The sequence below is a fragment of the Monocercomonoides exilis genome (genome assembly GCF_001643675.1).
Source record: "Monocercomonoides exilis strain PA203 chromosome Unknown scaffold19-1596985, whole genome shotgun sequence".
NCBI lineage: Eukaryota > Preaxostyla > Oxymonadida > Polymastigidae > Monocercomonoides > Monocercomonoides exilis.
The window spans coordinates 1,041,739-1,061,688 of NW_027150564.1; the positions used below are offsets into that span (position 1 = coordinate 1,041,739).

Consider the following 19,950-nt stretch of genomic DNA (forward strand, 5'->3'; position numbering starts at 1 on the left):
TTTTCTTTTCCTTTTTTAATTAAGAATGACTCAACAAAGACACACCATTTCAACATCATTTCTTCCGTCACCAACAGCCACTGCCTGTTCTAACGTGCATCCAAATTCGTGTTCGCAAAGCCACTTTAACGCTTCCCCTTTGCTTACTATTTGTGGCAATATTTCACAGTAATACGGCTTTGTCTGAACCGTTCTGGAAATTGATGGGATTAATGCAGACATTTCAGGTAAAATTCTTTAAATCAAGTTATAATTATTGGTTGATATAAATTTTAATATCGGGAAATGGATGTTAACTTCGCTCCTTAAAGGTTAATAATTGTGCAATACTTCTTTATTATAAGTTCTTCGCTCTCACAAATAAGAAATTTTTGAGGAAGTTTTGATTTGCAAAATTCTAACATTTCGTCAAATGACATTGACATATGCTAATATGAAAAATGGACCAACATTAGTTGTTCTAAAAGTGAATTTGCATCAAACCTGTAGATTTACACTTTCAAGATGAATTCTGTGAAATTCATTGTCCTTCGTGCTTGCAAGATGTGTAGTTTCATAATAAAATTCTGAATATATATAATATTAAAATATAAAAAAGGCAAATGCAAATATAAGCAGAACATCTCGGTTTCGTACCTACAGCAAAATTATTTCGTTTGCAATAATCTAAAACAATTTCAACTGTTTCTTTGTCTAATACCTTCGAAAAAATTATCTTTTGATCTTCTAATCTCATTACTTCACCTCCATTTGATCCTTTTTTGTTGTGAAATCGTGAAAACTTAAAATAAAAAATTTTTGCTTAAATGAAAAACCTATTATATAAGAATTATCTTTTTTCAATCCAATTTCTTCAAATTTTTTCAATGAGTCAAAACATTTTCTTCCTAATAAAATTAGACAAATATGCGCAAATATTATTATTATTACGATAAAGCAATAATTCAAACCGCTGTTAAAAACAACATGTATTCCAATATCTTGAATTTTTCTGAGCATTTCTGCATCAGTTGGATTTATTGTCAAGTCATCTCGTAAAAGAGTATCATCTAAGTCCGTTGAAAAAACCTTAAATCCTTGACTCATTCTAGTTTAAATAATACTTTAAAAAATGAAAAATTCAAAAATAATTATATTTTTCACGATCACCCATTCTGAATATAATTATTTGAAAAATTCAGAATTTTTATGAACTCTTATATAAAATATAATAATAATATTATAGGTATATTCAAATGTGTAATTCTATCGAAATGCAGAAAAATATTAAATTAAAGAAAAAAAAATAAAAAACTTTAAAATGTGAATCAAGTAATGCTCCACAAAATGAAAGCTTAAAATTATATCAATTCTTACTAAATTTTACGAAACAAAAAAACAAAAAAAAATCTTATCATAAAAAATGTGCTTTTAAAAAAAAATTAATTTTTTTTAAAAACATCATCAATAGAATCGCTTGAGCAGAAATAACTTTGAATAATCCTTCAAAATCAAACAGAAAAAAAAAAAGCAAACATGTAATGATTAGTTGAAAAAAATACAAAAATCACATCAAAAGTCTCTGTACTCACAAACTGACGCATTCCAAGGAGCTGTAATCAAATAGTAAGAAAAGTTGATCAGAAGCAACAGCAAAGGCTATTCAAAACAATGCAAAGAGTAAAATGAATTGTCAAATCACACAGAAATGGGATTATGAGTTAATGCGATTAAAAAATTTCGCAATTTTAAAAAAAATAAGCAATTTTGTTGGTTATTCTGAAAAGAACTTCTTTAATTTCATTCATTTATTTACTTATTTAATAATATGTTTATTTATTATAATTATCTTATTGATTTCCCTCAGTGCTGCTCTGCTGCCCTTGTGCCGCTTGCTCTTCAGCTGCTGTTTCTTCGTGTTCCAAAAGCGCTGAATCAATCTCTGTCTTCACTGGACTCGACACTTCGTGCGTATCTTCTTTTTCAACTGGAGACATCTTGCTTTTCATTGATGCTTCTTCTTCTTGTGTCACTTTGCTCACTTTCTCTTCCATCTGCTCTTTCTCTTCTCTCTCTTTCTCCTTCTCTCTCTCCTCCATCTCGTTTCTCCCTCTTTCTTCATGTGACTTGTACTTCGCCAACTCTATCTCTCTTCTGATAGCTGCTTCCTGTTCTCTCAGTTCTTGCTCTTTCATGAAAATCGCCTTCTCCCTCTCTGCCAGCAGCTGCTCTTGCTTCATCTTCAGCTCCATCAGCTTCTGCTCTTGCATCTGCATACGCTCCTCAAAGGATAAGTGCATCATCGCTGACTGTGGAGAAGCAACAGATGCCGAAGAAGAGGAAGAGGAAGAGGAAGAGGAAGAAGATGATGATGATGATGATGAAGCAGTGCTAAGCGGATACGGATGCACCGCCGACGGATGTACAAGCGGCGCAGTCAGTGCATTGGAATACGACACTCGCAGCATCTCGTCAGCATCGATATTTCCGCTCTTCTGCATCTGCGCATAGTTCTCCATGATGTCTTCTTTTTCCAACATCGCCACGCCCATCGCCCCAAACTGCCCTGCTTGTTGTGTCTGTGGCAGCATCTTGTCTTGGGATCCTTGCTGTTGCGCCTCCAGCTTCTTCTTCCGCGCCCCTTTCACTGTCTCCTGGTTCACAGACACCGCTCTGATGTTCGAATACGGATTGTCATCCAATGGGAAACGCTTCTTGATGATAATCTGTCTCTTCCTCTTCTTCTTCTCTCCTGTTGTCTCGCCTGCCTCTGCTGCTCCTTCTTTCTTCTTTTCTCCTTCCTTCTCGCTGTCTGTGTCACCTTCAGTCTCTGACTCTGTCATCTCTGCATTCCGCATCTTAGCTTCTTCTTCTCCCAGCTCAGCCACTTCCACCCTCCTCACCTCGCACTCGATCTCGTAGCCCTGTGCAGTGAGTGACATGTCTGCAAAGGACACGGGGTCGTAGTCGCCAGGCTCTCTCACAGCAGAATGGCGCGGAATAACCACACGCGTCTTCCGCTTGCCTTGCGAAGAAGACGATGAGGCTGAAGCTGAGGCATCGGTTGATGAGGATGAGGAGGATGTGGAAGAAGAAGAAGATGATGATGATGATGATGAGGCTGAGCTAGAAGCATCAACATTTTTATCTTTCGAATCTGCTTTTTTGTCTTTTGTAGAAATTGAGACTTTCCTTGGTTTGTCTTCTTTGCCCAATTTCTCTTTCCTTCCATCTCTTCCCATTTTCAATTGCTCTTCCAATTCTTCAATTTTTTCCTGCCTTTCCTTTGGAGTAATCTCGCGATTCGACGCAATCTTTCCATCTCTCATAAAAATCACACGAGACCCAAAGTTAATAAGATTCATATCGTGAGTGACCATAACCATTGTAATGCCTTTTTTATTCAAATCGAGAAGAATACGCATAACATTGTTTGTATTAAGTGTATCCAAATCTCCTGTCGGTTCGTCGAGAAGAAGAAGTTCTGGACTGTTTGCCAGAGCACGAGCAATGGTAACACGCTGTTGCTCTCCACCAGAAAGCATGTTTGGGAAATGATCCAAACGATCCCCCATTTGAACACTTTCCAGAAGGGACTTTGCAAGCTCCTTTCTTTTAGCTGGTCCTAACCCTCTGAATGTAAGTGGAAGCTCGACATTTTCGAGTGCAGTCATGGAAGATAGAAGATTGAAAGTTTGAAACACAAAACCTCTAACGAAAATACAAATGATATCAACCAAAGATTAATAAAAATACTATATTGCAAAAGACGTGTCATACAAATGTTCAAGTCTAATTTTCGCAAGCTCGTCATCGGTGGTTCTTGGGGTAATTTCTAAGAAAAAATTTTATATTGAATTTGAGAAAAATAATATACAATAAGAAATACAAACTCGTTCCACAAAGGCTAACACGGCCTTTTGTAGGTTTGTCAATGGTGCCCATGATATTCAGCATTGTACTCTTTCTGTATAACAAAAAAGGAACTCAAAACTTTTGTTGAACAAAAAAAAATTGGCATACCCTCCACCAGACGTTCCGCAAATCATAACAAACTCTCCCCGTTTTATTTGTAAATCTACACCTCTAGAATTAAAAAAATAGTTAAATCATAAATAAAAGCAATCAATGATGATCAATATTGAACGCAAATACATACCTGAGTGCAGCAACACCTTCCACCCCAAGTAAATATGTTTTATGAATATTTTCTAATTCAATAAAAGGCTCTTCACCGCCTTCTTCCAACAGCTTTGACTCCAAATCAACAGAATTCATCTCCGGAGAAATATTACACCCATTTTTAGATCTTTTTTTTATTAATGTTTAGAAACGAACCTATATCAAATGGAAAAAACTTTGTCACTTCATAATATTAATAATTTTCCTAAAAGAATAAATGATAATAAGAAGAAAAATGATGTTCACAAAATCACTTTTGATCAAAAGGTGAATATAAAGGGAATATTCTTTGGAAAAGAGGGGAATTTCGGAGGATTGATCAGTGAGAGAAATGCAAAGAGAAGGAGATTGGGCTTGTCCGGTATGATAAATTTAACTGTTTTATTCCATGTGAAACTTTTATTAAAACAAAACTATTTTTTGTGTAGAATTGTCAATTTATGAACTATGCAAGACGTGTTGCTTGCTTTAAGTGTGGCGCATCAAAAGATGGAACTGAAGGAGTAGCACCAGCACAAGTCAGACCATCAGCAGGAACTGAAGGAACAGCAATTCGCCCAGGTGATTGGTATAGCCTTATCTTTCAATCAATTCATTTGTTCAATGAATTAACAAAAAATAATGTTTTATTTATTTCAGGGTTTGCCAAGCATGCCGTGCCATCAACTTTGCAAAGAGGTTAGACAATTTTAATGTTATTTAAATTTCTTTTATCAATTATTTTTTTATTAGATTATATGATTGCTATTCTTGCGGATGCCCAAGAGGAGCCCGCCCAATCGGATTCCGAGGAGGTTTCCGTGGAGGAATGCGTGGTGGTTTCAGAGGTCGTAGAGGAGGATTTGCTGCAGCTGCAGGATTCCCAGCACGCAGAAGAAGAATAACACCAAGAGAAGGTGATTGGTTCTGCACTGCTTGCAGTACTCACAATTTTGCTTTCCGTGATGACTGCCGTAAATGCTCAGCAGCACGCTCCCCAACTGCTAGAATGGTTACCAAAGAAGAAGCCATCGCTGGATATGTTCCACGTGAAGGTGATTGGGAATGCCCATCATGCAAAGCGGTTTGTATTTTTCGTTTCGAAAGCTTTGAATGAATAATCTTCGTTTCTTTTATCATTTCAATTCTCATTTCAGCGCAATTATGCTTTCCGCACAGAGTGCTTCTCATGCAAAGCCCCAAAATCGTAATCGAAAAAATCGAAATTTGAGGAAAAATATTTAATTCGTTCATGTGAACTAAACTTCAGAAAGTCAGTCAAAGGAGAAGAGTGTTATTTATGAAATGTTTTGACTTATTAATTTTTTTTCTGTGAAAATTGTGCAAAATCTGACTTTTATATTGTATTGCTTACGAAAAAAAAAAAGAAAGAAATAGGATGAATTTATTGAATATATCATAAAGGAATTTCCGTGTAAATAAATAGTTTAATTTTGTGATTTTCTTCAATCTGCTAGGGATATTTCGAAAATGATTTTCATTTTGTAAAAGATAAATTTTTGATCGATGAACCTTTATGTACGTCTGGAAAAAACAATTATTTCATGGGAGGAATTCAAACAAAAGGTGAGGATGCTATCATCCAAAATTCGCCTATTCCTTTGAATTTAACTCCAGATATTTATGCGATAATATCAAAATATTCAGGCCTTGAGATTCGAAAAAATCAGTATGTTGTGTTTTTTTATTTATTTGAGTCAATTGTTGTTAACACGCAAACATAAATGATTATGTTCGATTTGCAACGTATGAATGAATGTAAGTTTGATGCAATTTCCTGTCATTACAGAAAAAATGAAAAATTTGAAAAGATTGAAAATTCAATTGAATGATCTTACAACTATTCCGCAAACCTTGTCTCAACTGATAAATTTGGAAAGCTTTGAATGCTCGTATTGCCTTCTAAATTCTATCAGGCTTCAAGATTTTTCCGTATGTGTTAATTTTTAATTTGATAATTTTTTGACATTTTTTTATTGGAAATCATATTTTTGAAATTTATCAATTATTTTACACAGAAAATGAAAATAAAAGAACTGCGTTTTGCTTGCAATAAAATAACTGGTATCTTAACTGATGCAAATGGTCAAATTCCAATTGAATTGCGATCATTTGACTTATCAGGGAATTTGTATGCTTCTTTTTATTATTTGATTCGATTTAACAAAATAAATTGAAAAACTGATAGGTTAACATCTTTGCATTTTCCTATATTCCAGTTTCAACCAAAACCTGTACTGTCAAATCTGACAAACCTAATTCTCTCTAATAACAGAATTCGCTTCCTTGATTGTTATTTTCCTTTTCCCTCACTTAAAAAGCTTGACTTGGGTTTTAACGAAATTTGTGGGATGAATGAAAACTGTTTTAACGGCTTATTAAGTCTTGAAGAATTGGATCTTCAGTTCAACAACATCTCATCATTGCCTCCACAAGTATTCCGAGATCTCAAGAAAGTGCATACATTAAACCTTTCCGGAAACAAGCTGACGGAGCTTCGAAGCTGCGTTTTTGCGCCTCTGGTCTCGATGGTCGATCTGAAGTGCAAGCAGAACCGAATTATGTGCGTCGAGTGGCTGGCTGACGATCGAATGCGGGCGCTGTCAAAAATCGCCATCAAATCGATTGAAAAAGCCAGCAATACCAAAAATGAGCGAAACACACTGGCCAACTCGAACTATTCGTGTTCTGATCTGCACGGGAAAGAGTCGTTCCCTTCGATATCTTCATCATTGTCATCGTCTTCGTCTTCATTGTATCTATCTGCTTCTCTTTCTTCCTCTTCCTCTTCTTCCTCTTTGGCAACTGCTTCAAACTTGAGTTCGTGCCATTCTTCGAAGTATGTCTTTGTGGAGCCGCACAAAGTGATGAAAAACCTCAGAAATTTGGATCTTTCCTTCAACAATCTGATTGTTTTTGCTTCGATTCCTATTTCTGAGCAAAGTTGTGTTGTATCCACTTCATCATTATTGTCATCATCATCATCTTCTTCTTCTTCTTCTTCTTCTTCTTCTGAAACAATCAACAATTCGACAGCTTCTGCTCAGAATCAATCTTCAATTCCTTCCTCTTCTTCTTCCTCAGCTCCTTTATCATCATCGGCATCATCATCGTCAACAGCAACTCCTGCTTCTCCAAATTCGTCTGATGCATCAGTCAATTCTTCTTCTTCCTCTTCTTCTTCAGTTTCTTCTTCAATGTCTCCAGCTTCTTCTTCCATTTCTTCTTCCTCCACCTCTTCCTCTTCTTCCTCTTCTTCTCTTCCCTGTCACCCATCCCTTGAGCATCTCAACCTATCCCACAACAACCTCACACACTCCTTCTTCACATCTGCCTCTTTCTTCACTCTAACCGACCTCGACTTGTCGTTTAATCCGCATTTAGCCGTTCTGAATGCTGATCTGCTCCCATATCAGTCTCTGCAGACGCTGAACGTGGCGTCCTGCGGAATTCTTGCGATTGTGGGCGACTTCAGCGTGTTTCAACAGCTGTCTATTTTGGACATTTCTTCGAATGAAAGGCTGTTTGGGCAATTTTCGCTGTGGAATGAAGAGCGCAGGAAGTATTGGGAACAAGGGCTGGATGATGAGCATGGAGAAGGAATGCATACAGCTCATGCAACTACTTCTTCCTTATCTTCTTCCTATTCTTCCTCCTCCTCCTCTTCTTCTTCTTCTCTTCTTCTCCCCTCTCATTCCTCCACCTCTTCCACGCCAACCTCCTTCCCTCTCTCCCTCTCCTTCACCAATCTGAAAGTGCTGCGGGCGAACCGTGTTGGCCTGCTTCATTTTCCGACAGAGCTGTTTTTGAATGGAAATTTAGCATCTTCATTGAATGAATTGAGATTAGCAGCGAATGAAATCAAAGAACTAAGCACGTGCAAATGCCCTGAATGCAGAAGGAAGATGGAGAAAAGACTGAGAAGCGGGTGGAAGAGGTTTGGCAAGGTTGAGAGAGGAAGAGAAGGGGAAGGAGAAGAAAGAGGGAAACTTGCATCAGAATATGCAAATGATAAATGTGCAAAGCATATTGTCATTGATGCTGCTAAATGTGCTTATAGCCAATCTGATTCTTCTTCTTCCTCCTCCTCCTCCTCTTCTTCTTCTTCTTCTTCTTCGAGTTCTTTATCGCCTTCTTCACAATCCGATCACAACACGACTTTTCCACCACTTGCTGTGGATGTGATGAGTAACTCACTTGATTCTCCAACACTATCAGAAACAGCTTCTTCTGTTTCTTCTTCTGTTTCTTCTTCTGTTTCTTCTTCTTCTTCTTTTACTCCGATTTCTCCGAATGGTGCTTCAACCACAAATAGCATTAACACATCGGATCAATCTTCAAATACATCTGAGATTCCCTCTTCTTTCACGGAGACGGAATCATCACAGAACACTTCTTCTTCTTCTTCTTCTTCCTCTACTTCCTCTTCCTCTTCTTCCTCATCTCCCTTCACACGTGTTGATTCCTCCGCCCTTCCATTGACCCCAACATCTGCCGGCTCTCCTTCTCTCCCCTTTCACTCTGCTGCCATCATCGCCTCATCGCCTTCAATGTCCCGCACTCGCTCTCGTTCTGAAAGGCCGTTTTCTGCATCGTTTCCTCGCTTAAACTTGAGTATCAATTTGGGCTCTGTTTTTTCTTCAACAAATAATAATAGTAATAGTAATAACTATAATAATAATTCTTATGGTCTTCCTCCAATTTCTCCGATTTCTCCGTCCACAACTTCTGTAGCAGCAAAGCAGCCACATCATCCAGTGTTTGTGTTCTCCAAGCTAACTCATCTTTCTATTCTCGATTTAAGCCACAACAAAATCCGTTCATTGCCTTCTTCGTTTGGGCTGCATTTGTCACATCTGAAAGATCTGGAGCTGGCGGGGAATGTGAGAGTGTTAGAGACAGAAGAGGAGAGGAAGGAAAGAATGGAGAAGAGGAGGGAAAAGAGGGAGAAAAAGGAGAAGAAAGAGAAGAGAATGAAAAGAAAGAGGGAAGAAGTAGAAAGCTGTGAAGGAAAAGAAGAAGGGGTGGAAGAAGAAAAAGAGGTGAAGGAAGAAGAGGAAACAGAAAGTGAATATTTGTCAAGCGAGGAAGAAGCATACGAAGCAGAAGAAGATGAAGAAGAAGACAGTGAAGAAGAATATGTTGATTCCTTTGGAAAAGAGAAAGAAAGCCAAAACAGCAGAAATACCTTAACTTCAGCAGCTGAATTGAATAAGACGCCAAATATAAGGCGAACTTCATCATCTTGTGATCCACCTTCATCGTCATCATCTTCGTTTTCTTCTTCTTCTTTGTCATCCTCCACAACTACACCAACCTCTTCTTCTATTTCTTCTTCCTCATCATCTTCTTCTTCTCCATCATCAGAGCCAGCACAGCCAGTTGAAACACCTCAATCCTTCCGTTTTATGAAGCGGCGCTCAACAATATCATCACCCAGATCATATCGCCCTCCTCTTTCTCCTCTGGCTTCTTCTTCCTCCTCCTCCTCTTCTTCTTCTCATCTCTCTTCTTCATCTACAGATGCTGTTAAGTCTTCGTTTTCTTCTTCTAACTATTCTTCTTCTTCCTCCTCCTCCTCTTCTTCTTCTTCTTTCCCATCTCCTCACAAACAACCCTCCAATCGTCCTAATCGTTCTATTCATCCTCTGCTTTTCTTGCCTTCTTCTCTTTCCACTCTCTCTATTGATCACACTTCTTTGTCTTCTTTTCCACCTTCTTTCTTCTCTTCTTTCTCTTCTCTGTCTGTTTTGACTGCTTCGCACAACAAACTGAAGGATATTCCGGCAGAGCTGATTGAATTGATGGGAGGGAGGAAAAGAAACATGGGGATGAACAAAGAAGGGAAAGAGAGAGAAATGGGAAAGGAGAAGGAGAAGGAGAAAGAAAAGGTGAAAGAGAAAGATGAGATTAAAAAGAATGAAAATGTACCAGAAAGAGAGAAAGAAGAGAAAAAACCAGAAAGTTCCAATAGCAGCAACGATGATAACAACAGTATCACTTCTCAATCATCTGAAGAAGACAAGCACGAAACAACAAGCCAAACTCAAAAGGAAAATGCAAATTCTGAAGAGAAAGCGGGTGATACTAATGCTTCTTCAGATCAGAAAAGAACAGAAACAGAAAATGGAACTGCTGAAGGAGCAAAGAACACTTTGGATTCGACTTCTTCTTCTTCTTCTTCTTCTTCTTCTTCTTCTTCTTCTGATGTTGCAAGTGCTGATGAGGCAAAGGATGTACATGTATTGTCAACTCCTTCTCGACAAAGAGTTGCATCTGAAACAGAAGTTAAACAATCAACAAACACAGTTTCTTCTTCTTCCTCCTCCTCCTCCTCCTCTGAAACAACATCTACCTCATCCCCTCCACCTACACCACCGCCTCCTCCTCCTCATGCATCTTCTACATCTCTTGCACCTTCTTCTGCTGCCCCTCCTCCTCCTTCTTATTCTTCTACAACTACTACTGCTGCTTCTCCTTCTACTTCATCGTCATCTTCTTCTTCCTCTTCTTCTTCCACTTCTACTTCTTCTCATCTTCCACCTGCCCCACCTCCTTCTCAGCACATCCTAACCCTCCAGACATTAGATCTGTCATACAACCACATCTCTTCCTTTTCGCCTCTGCTTTCACTCAACAAGGAGATTCTTGCTTCATTCAAAATGTTGGATTTATCAGGAAACCCAGCTGCTGCTGATGCTGTTTATGAGGTTGCGATGCAGGAGAAGAGAATAACTGATCAAAGAAGGATTGTTTTGAAGATTGATAAGGCTAAAGGAAGAGGGGATGAAGAAGGAGATGTTGAAGAATGTGAAGAAATACAAAAAGTTTTAATCAAAAAAGGAGAATTTGAAGAAGAAGAAGATGAAACAACAAAAGATGAAGAGAATGCTATTTCTTCTTCTTCATCTTCAACAATATCTTCATCTGAGTTCAATTCCTTCTTGTTTGCCATGCAGAAGCTGAGTGGTGTGTCAGTTGCTGATTGGATGGCTGATGTTTTGACTTATACAACAACAAAAACAGACAAAATGACATCAAATCAAATTGTGCAGACTTCTTCTTCTTCTAATCCTAATCCTAATCCTAATTCGAATTCTTCAGCTTCTTCGAATTCATCATCGTCTTCTTCTTCTACTTCTTCAAATCCCTCAAACCCCAATCCAAACTCGAATAACACTTCTCTTGCTCCAAAAAAGGTTCCATTGACTTTGTCGTATTTTCTGCCTGTGTTTCAGCTGCTTCTTCCTCCTGTTTCGTTCAAACTTCGATTTGCATGGCGATTTCGAATGAATGAGCATCCATTTTCAAAGGTAAGTGCAGAAAAAAGGAGGATTGTGGAGATGAGAAAGGGAAAAGAGGAGAGAAAGGAAGAAGAGAAAGAGAAAAGGAATGAAAATGATGGAGTTGAAGAAGGAAACAAAATTAACAGCGAGAAGCAATGCAAAGCAAGCGAAAGAAGGAGAAATGCAATCAAAGAAGCAATTTCTGCTATTTGTCCAAAGGGATCGTTTGTGTACGTGCCAGCTACAAGCCCTTATTCAACCATTCTATTTGACAAAGAATCTATATCCACAACGACTTTATCTTTTTCATCATCATCTTCTTCTCCTCCTCCTTCTTCAATTTCTTCTTCTTCTTCAAATTGTCAGCTGCTGTCAACGTCGTTTGGTTCTTCAGAGGCGCTTGGCCCTCGATCAACACAAGAGGACTCGATGTTGATGAAGCCTTTTGTTGCGCCTTCTTTTGTTGTGGCTGAATGGTCAAATGAAAAAAATGAAGGAGAAAAGGGGAAAGAAGAAAATGTTTCAAATGAAACTGATAAAAATATGGAAAAAGAACGAAGGATGAGTGGAATTCCTTGTATATGTGGATCTTCAGCAGCCTCATCTTCTATTAATTCAGAACATGAATCTTCTTCTACTTCTTCAAAAACAGATGATATTTCTTCTCTTTTCCGTGAAGCATCATCATCATCATCATTGGATCCAAATCATTTGCTATTTGGTGTTCCATTCCCCTGGAAAATTACACTGTACAGAGAAACTAACTCTTCATTCTCTGCTTCATCATCTAATTCTTTATCTTCTTCTTATCCTGAAGCAACAAACAATACATTCACAAAAATATATGACACATTAACTCTCCCTCTCCCGCCGTTTCTGATTCTTCCTTCAAATCTGTTTACATCTTCTGTGTCTTCTTCATCCCCGCCATTTCTGTGTGTTCCCATTTATCTTGTTGTTCAATCTATTCACGAACAATATGCAAAAACCCAAGTGACATCACAATCATCAACATCTTCTTCCTCTTCCTCTTCCTCTCAACCTAATTCACAATCCTCATCGCATCTTCCTTGCGTTCACTGCCTCTTCCGCAATTCACTTGCTACAATTTCTTCTGTTCTCTCGTCTCGCTGCATCGATTCTCTTTCTTCGCTTCTCTTCGCATTCGTCCAATGTTCGTTTTCTCTGTTGGATTGTTTGAGCTACAGTGATTTTGAAGAGAAAGCGAAACAACGTCCAAAAATGGGTGAAGAAGGAGAAGGAGAAGAAGAGAAGCAGAAAGAGGATGAAAACATTCCTTATCCTTTGCAACAGGATGAAGAAACGAAAGAAAAAGAAGAGAAGGACAACGAAGAACATAAAGATACGACAAATGAGATAAGCACTCATTCTGAATCATCTTCTTCCTCGTTGACTACTTCTTCTTCTCCTTTTCCAAATACTAATTCTCCTTCAAATTCATCTTCTCTTTTCCTTCCATCCACACACCGCTACGCCTCGTCTTCTTCGTTGCTTCGTCATTTTCTTTCTTCACTGCCATTTTGGTTTACTTCTGTCCTTCACTTTTGGAGCGGAGTGCCACAAGCAGACTCTGTTAAAGTGAAGGTTGAGATGAAGGAAAAAGAAGAGGAGCATTCAAAGAATGAAGCAAGTGCTGAAGAAAAAATTGTTGAAGTTACTCATTACTTAGCACAACCTTCTTCTTCTGCTTCTTCCTCTTCTTCCTCCTCATTGGAAATGAAGAACAGCTCATCAATACTAACACAGTTCAGCAATCTGATGGAAGATATTTCAAAGAATTCTCCCGCACGTAAATTATTAACTTCTTTGCCTTTGCATTCAGAAGCATCCAGCCAATCAGTATGTGGAAAGCTTAATAAATCATGTGAAACATTCACTCTACTGTCTCCATTTGTGTCTCAGACAATGGACTTCCCACTTTCCTCCTCCTTCTCCTCTTCGCCTTTGGGCCTCTTTGCTGTGTTTGATGGCCACGACTCGTTCAAATGTGCTGATGTGTCGTCTTCTCTTCTTCTTCCTGTCTTCCACCAAGCATATTTTGACTCTGTGTTGGTTTTGATAAGGCAGTGCATGATTAGAAAACAAGAGGTGAGAGAGCAAACGATTGAGAAGTGGGAAAGCGAAAAGAGAAGAAACGAACTGAAGTTGAAAGGTGAGAAGGACGTTGATGACAGCAAAGAAAGATGCGAATCGCCAACGTTGGATTTCTCAAAGCCCAGAATCGTCAGCTCTAATTGTGGTGATTGCCTTCTGGAGGAGCATATGTCAACTGCATCGTTGGCAGAATTTGAGCAAAAATTCCCTTTTTCTCTTTCTCAGCTGTTTGTATCGCGGGTTGAGTCGATATTTGGATGGCATTTGTGTTGCTCGGTAAAAGAAGCTGATTCGACTTCTCTCCCTTCTGTTGAATATGGTGCAGCACTGGGGATTAAATTGGTTGCTGATCTAATTGCAAAATCCCTTATGAAGCGAGAAACCACAGAATCCACTTGTGGAAATTGTCAACTGTCTTCCATTTCTTCAAAACACAATATAGTTTTGCCTCGTTTCTCTTTCTCTCCTTTCTCTCAGTCTAACAACCAGCAGTCCTTCCTTCATCACTCATTCGCTTCTCTTTCCTCTTCTCTTTCTTTAACTGTCCTGCAACGCGCAATGGATTTGTTGGCTTCGATGATTCGAGAGCTGAATGTGAAAGGAGGAGCAACGTGTGTTGTGGCACTGGTTGCAGCGAGGGAAATCTACACAGCAAATGTTGGCGACTGTAGGGCTGTTCTGGTTGGAGAGAAGGTGAAAGCGAAAGTGATTGAAAAATGCGAATCTGGGAAAGAAAAAGATGAGGTTAAAAAGAGCGAAAGAAAGAAGATTGAAGAAGAAGAGGACCATACTGAAGCTGTTGAGGAAGGCGAGGAAGAAGATAACGATGAAGGGAAGAAATTGGAAGAAAGCAATTCTGAATTTGGATTTGATGCTGTTGAACAAAAACAAGTAGATGCTAAAGAGCAAGAGAGCGAAAGCAATGCAAATGAGTTGAAAGATGCAGATAGTCAAGGAGAGAAAGAGAAAGCAGAAGAAAAAATTGAAAGTGAAGTCGCAAAACCACTTTCAGAGAACAGTGAAGCAAGCAATGAAAAAGAAGAGAAAACTGCAGAAAGTGGGAAGAAAGAAGAGGAGGTCTCAGCAGAACTGGCTATTCCCACATCTCCTCTGACTTTGCCTGTTTCATCATCTGTTTCTCAGTCTTCTCCAATCCAGCTGTCAATTATTCCTCCAACAGATGACCCTTTCCTCACTGTTTCTTCTTCTTCTTCCGTTCTTTTATCTCCTGTACCGATTCCATCACAGCCAACACAAGCTGCTCTTGCTTCTCCTTCTCCGTACAACATGTCGTTTGCATCGTCTTATCCGTTGCTTTCGAGAATGCTGGCATCTTCATACAAAGCTTCATTATATGGCTTGAACGAAAACGATGATCGTGCATTTTCTTTGCAGACCTTTGGAAAGAAAAATGATTGGAATGAATGCGAGAGGGAGAAATGCAATCGTTCAGATAGGTGCACGAAAGCACAGACAGGACAAAAGCATGCATCCTCAGTTCACTTCTACAGATATGCAATTCCATTGACAAAGGACCATAAGCTCACCAACAAAGCGGAGATTAGGAGAATTATCATATCAGACGGAGGATTTGTTGCCCCAAATCTCCGGTTGTGCAGAATGCTGGCTGTGGCAAGGGCGTTGGGCGATACGTCAATTGGAAGAGGAGTTTATTCGGGGGCAGATTGTCGAGTTGTGAATTGGAATCAGAAATGGGAAGGAACAGAAACTGTGGAGAGAGTGAAAAGCAAGGATGCGGAGAAAGAGAAATGGAGGAGAAGAAATGTTGATGCGAAAAGAAGTCAAAGGGAAGAACAAGGAAACGGAAAGGAATTGTTAGCATGCAATGATAAAATGGATGTTCAAAATGTTTGTTCTAAAAATCCATTCGATGAAGATGTGTGTTGCAAAGAGGAAGAAACAAAAGTCGAAAACAATAAGTTTGATTTCTTTGATGAAGAAGAGGAGGAAGAGGAAGAAGAGTTTGTTGAAGAATATAAGGATGACAAATCTCCTTTTCCATATTTCCCACAAACCCCTGAGGCATTCACGAATGTCTCAGCAACCGCTGCAACTGCTTCTTCATCAGCCACAACACGCTTATCTCTCTCTTCGAATGTGCATCGAATCACTTCTTCATCTTCCTTATGTTCTCTTACAAATAGCAACAATGTTGCAAATAGTTCTTTTGTGAATCCAGTGAAGGATAATGTTGAATCAAATGGTCAGCCATCAAATGTGTCTTCTCTCCAGCAATCTTCTCCACGTTTGGCTCGCGTTGCTTCCACACTGAATACTCAATCTCATCCTTCTTCCTCTTCTTCTTCAATTAATGAATGTCTGCCATCTGTTTCTGTCTCAATGCATTCGTTTGTCTATCAACGCAATTCTTTCCTCATTCTTGCGTGTGATGGCTTGTATGATGCGCTCGACAACGACGATGTGGCTGAAGCAATTCTTGGTGCAAGATTTTCGAAAATTGGCTTGTCTTCGATGAATATGAGAAGAGGAAAAGAAGGGAAAAAGAAGAGCAGAAGAAATAAAACCAAGATGGAAGGAAGAGAAAGCTTGGAGGAAACTGAATGGGGTATTAATGATGCAGAGTTTCTGCAAAGGATTGGAAGCGAAAAGAAAGCTGAAGAGGAAGAGGAAGATGCAGAAGAGAAAAGGAATGAAGAAAAGATGTTTTGTGAGGAAGGGGAAGAGATGGAAGGGGAGCAGTTGATATGCAGTTTAATGGAAGAAAACAGAAAGAAAGCAGAAAGAGCGAAGAAGAGCAAGAAAATGGTGCAATTTGAGGACAATCACAAGAACAGAAAGAATTCTGAAAGAAAAGGCATATTTGCCAAATTGAGCATTGATGAATCTTCGAGTGAATGCAATTATTATGAGACTTTTGTGAAAGAATGGTTTGGGTTTGATGAGGAAGACAAAGAAGAAGAATCAAAAACAGGAACAGAAAGAGAAGGAGAAAGAGAAGGACGCAATAGGAATGCAGCTGCAGATGCTTCTAACTCTTGCAATGATTATGCAGCCCATGAAAGTGCATCCACACGCGTTGGTGCAGCGCACATGGCTGAGGCTTGTAAGGCTCAGAAAAAAATGTCCCAAGATGAACAAAATAAGGATGGTGTATCATCTTTGCTTTTGTTGGATCAGTTTTTGTCTACTAATTCATCTGCATCGCGCATCGCATGCAGACTTAGAAACTTGGCTTTGGCTCGTCATAGCATGGATAATGTTACTGTTATTGTGTTGAAACTTTAGCTGTGATATGTTGAAAGAGATAATGTAATGTTGTTCATCATTGAATTTGTTTCTGTTGTTTCATATTTGATTTGTTAATATTTTCTTAATCATTTTCTTTCTTTTTTTCTTCTTCTTAAAGTGTTATATTTTTTTACATTATTGTGAAATAAGAGAAAGTTGTGTTATTTAATTAATTATTACATTCATCATTTTGATTTATTTGAAAGTTATCTTGTTTAGTATTGTTGAATTTCGTTTAAAAAGTGAAAATATTTCCTGAAATTCTAATTCTTTCCTGTTTATTCATCTTGTTTAACTCTTCTTTTTTTGAGTTTGTTTCTTGTTGTTCGTTATTTTATGTTCGTTTCCTTTTTTTCAAATTCTTCATAATTTTCATTTTTGTTGTCTTCACATTTACTGAATACTTGTTAACCGTTGCTAATAGTTGGATTTTATTAGAATTTTCATGTTGTTCACTATTTCCGTTTTATTGTTATTATTGTTTTCTCATTTCGTTAAAAATTTTATCAACTACTTGGGAATAACTGAATTTGTTGTACCCTTAATGTTTTTAAGCTATCTTTTGAGACATCTTTTACAGGATGACATCGTTATGTTTTCCAAATAATACGGATCAGTATTTAATAGTCCAATGGGAAAATTATATCAGAGAGTGCTCAGCATTTGCGGAAGACAATATTAGAAGTTTATGGGACCGTTCTTTCAAAGGAGAAGTTGTCCAATGGGCAGGAATTATAACATCAATAAAAGATGCTGAAATAAGATTATTACCAAATCCTCCCGAAAATTATCAAAGAAATGCAGAAATCCGTGTTATATTGCCCGAATCTTTTAAAACGCAAACAAAAGTCCAATTCGCATTACATTCAGAAACGCAAGTTAGAGGAACCCTTTTGGAATTCGAAGGTCTGCATTTCTTTGTTTGTTTTGAGCGTAACTTTCTTTTCGTAAAATTCTAACTAACATTTGTAGATAATGATTCCTCAGCTGTACTTCAAGCAATTCCTAAAAATGATTCTTATAAACCATTGAAATGGTTGTCATATGCCCTATTTTCTTCTTTGTTTGGAAGATTTGCCAGAAACGAACCAGAAAGAGTTTTTAATTTGGTATGGAAAGGAAAACGCATCCTTCTCAGAGGGCACTTCGAGGGAAGAGAAATCATAAAGAAAGAGGATAGTGAATATCAGTCTTTTCAATTTGTATTGTCCTCAATCTACCCAGTTGGTATGTGATATTATTGAAAATTTTGTTGAATGTGAATTAACATATTTCTGAATTACGTGGAATCAGAACTCCGCGAGCAAGTGAGAATTCTTGTTCCTTCAAAGCAAACTAATGTTATAAATTATTGCCTAAGAAAACAAGAAAATAAAGGTTTGTTCATCATATTCTCTATAATTGAATTTATTGTTAATATCAATTTTTTTTCCTCAATTCCTTTATTTTCATTTCAAAAGAATCTGAGATTCAATGTGAATGCATTTCTCGAGGAAAGCCTCATTTCCTTAAGCTGATTTCAATTACTAATTCATTCCGAATAAATGACAGCGCTTCATCGCTATCGTCCATGTCTTCTTATTTTTCGTCTGTCCCTCGTTTTATGCCATTTCCTTTATCAACAGCGACTCAGTCAAGCTTTTATAATGTGCCTGGTTCAATGAGCACATTGTCTTTTAATTCGTTCGCAAATGAAAAAAAGCCTTCTTCTCCGGATATTTCTATGGCTCGTGCTCAAAACCAAAAATCTTCTGCTCCATTTCCATCAACTTACAATCCTTCAATTTTGAATTTTTCGGCTTTTTCTCCTTCTGAGCCGAAATTCGCGACTTCTGAACAACTGTCATCACACAATTCAAGCTCATTTTCTCCGTCTCAGTTGGACATCGATGCTGTAACTTTAAAAAATGACGATACAAAAATGGAAAAAGAAATAGAAATGGAGAGAGAGAAAGAAGTTGAAATAGAAAAAGAGAAGGAGAAAGAGAAAGAGAAAGAAAATGAAAATGAAAATGAAATGACTCTTCAATCAAATAGCATAAAATTACTTCCATCGGTTCCGTCATCAGTTTTCTCTGCTTCATCATCTTTATCGGGCCCTTCAATCAATTCTTCGCCTTCTTCAGCAGTTGTTCCTTCTTCTTTGTCTCTTCCTCACTCTGATCGAATTGTCGGTAAACCTTTAACACCCACATCAATTGAGAATTTTTCATTTCTTCCTCCTCCTCCTTTTTCACATCAGCACCCTTCAAATCAAACCCCTCCTCAGCCTTCAGCGTCATCTGCTCCTTCTTCAACAACTTCTAATTTTGCTTCCATTTCTGCAAGACCTGTATCTTCTGACGTTTTATCCATTCAGACACGTCAAAATAGTGTTACAAGTGCAAATGCTTCGGAAGGTCCTTCAAATAACTCGCCTTCATCTGTTTCTAATTCTGCCTTTCAGCCGTTTCAGCTTCTTTTGACACCGCCTCCGTCTCTTCCTCTGCCTCCTCCTCCTCTTCCACAAAATAAAGAGCTTGCTGTTAATAACAAAATAGAATCTGATGTTTCAACTGAAGAAAATGACTTGACAATTCGAAAATGCCATCTTACACAAAAAGTGTGCTGACATCATTTTGATTTTTCATCAATCACAGAAAAATAAATACTTTTCATGGATTATTAACAATTGACATATGTCAAAATCCAAAATATTTTTTGAAACATATTCACTTCATTTATACTTCATCTGCAAAGCCAATTCGCCGTGCTGTTGTATCGCAGGATGGTTTTGTGTACGATTTAGACTCCGTTCGGGAATTTCTATCGGAAAACGCTTTTGATCCATCAAATCCAAAAGAAACGAATGAAATCACAGAAAAAGACGTTTTGAAATGGATGAAGGAAATGCCAGTTTGAAAAGTTATGTGAATGCATGTGTGATTGAGGTTTAACTTGAATTTGTCATTGTTAATTAAATGCTTGCATTTTTATTTATTTGGTGTTATATTAAATATATTATATTCTCTTGGTTGGCATTTTCATAATTAAAATAGATTACTTTCCAGCGGGAACAATGAACAGAAGCTGAACATAAACAGAAAATTGCAAGATAAAGAATATTTTTGTATTTTAC

At 37.9% G+C, this 19,950-nt stretch overlaps 4 protein-coding genes across 4 annotated transcripts; 3 read left to right on the forward strand and 1 right to left on the reverse strand.

Annotated features, from left to right (window-relative positions):
- Nucleotides 1–1,206: 1,206 nt before the first annotated feature.
- MONOS_936 (putative non-transporter ABC protein) lies at nucleotides 1,207–4,257 on the reverse strand (the record flags this gene model as incomplete). Its single annotated transcript, XM_067879853.1, has 5 exons — nucleotides 1,207–3,690; nucleotides 3,760–3,814; nucleotides 3,873–3,946; nucleotides 4,003–4,065; nucleotides 4,139–4,257. The coding sequence occupies 5 exons, from the start codon at nucleotides 4,255–4,257 to the stop codon at nucleotides 1,830–1,832; spliced, it is 2,172 nt and encodes a 723-aa protein (XP_067728561.1). The 3' UTR covers nucleotides 1,207–1,829.
- Nucleotides 4,258–4,468: 211 nt separating this feature from the next.
- Nucleotides 4,469–5,670, forward strand: MONOS_935 (uncharacterized protein). Its single transcript, XM_067879842.1, has 5 exons — nucleotides 4,469–4,522; nucleotides 4,590–4,729; nucleotides 4,801–4,839; nucleotides 4,894–5,224; nucleotides 5,298–5,670. Exons 1-5 carry the CDS (start codon nucleotides 4,493–4,495, stop codon nucleotides 5,349–5,351), a joined length of 594 nt encoding a protein of 197 aa, XP_067728562.1. The 5' UTR covers nucleotides 4,469–4,492; the 3' UTR covers nucleotides 5,352–5,670.
- A 512-nt stretch (nucleotides 5,671–6,182) lies between these two features.
- MONOS_934 (uncharacterized protein) lies at nucleotides 6,183–17,377 on the forward strand (the record flags this gene model as incomplete). The annotated part of the gene is made up of 2 exons (XM_067879831.1): nucleotides 6,183–6,292; nucleotides 6,545–17,377. The coding sequence occupies 2 exons, from the start codon at nucleotides 6,183–6,185 to the stop codon at nucleotides 16,827–16,829; spliced, it is 10,395 nt and encodes a 3,464-aa protein (XP_067728563.1). The 3' UTR covers nucleotides 16,830–17,377.
- A 1,025-nt stretch (nucleotides 17,378–18,402) lies between these two features.
- Nucleotides 18,403–19,443, forward strand: MONOS_933 (uncharacterized protein; the record flags this gene model as incomplete). Its single annotated transcript, XM_067879819.1, has 1 exon — nucleotides 18,403–19,443. The coding sequence occupies one exon, from the start codon at nucleotides 18,403–18,405 to the stop codon at nucleotides 19,441–19,443; it is 1,041 nt and encodes a 346-aa protein (XP_067728564.1).
- Nucleotides 19,444–19,950: the final 507 nt, after the last annotated feature.

Coding starts and splice junctions, on each gene's coding strand:
- MONOS_935 (XM_067879842.1), top strand. CDS start 4,493: ATGCAAAGAGAAGGAGATTGGGCTTGTCCG. Junction 4,840..4,893: donor GCCATCAACTTTGCAAAGAG/GTTAGACAATTT, acceptor TTTTTTTATTAG/ATTATATGATTGCTATTCTT. Junction 5,225..5,297: donor AATGCCCATCATGCAAAGCG/GTTTGTATTTTT, acceptor TTCTCATTTCAG/CGCAATTATGCTTTCCGCAC.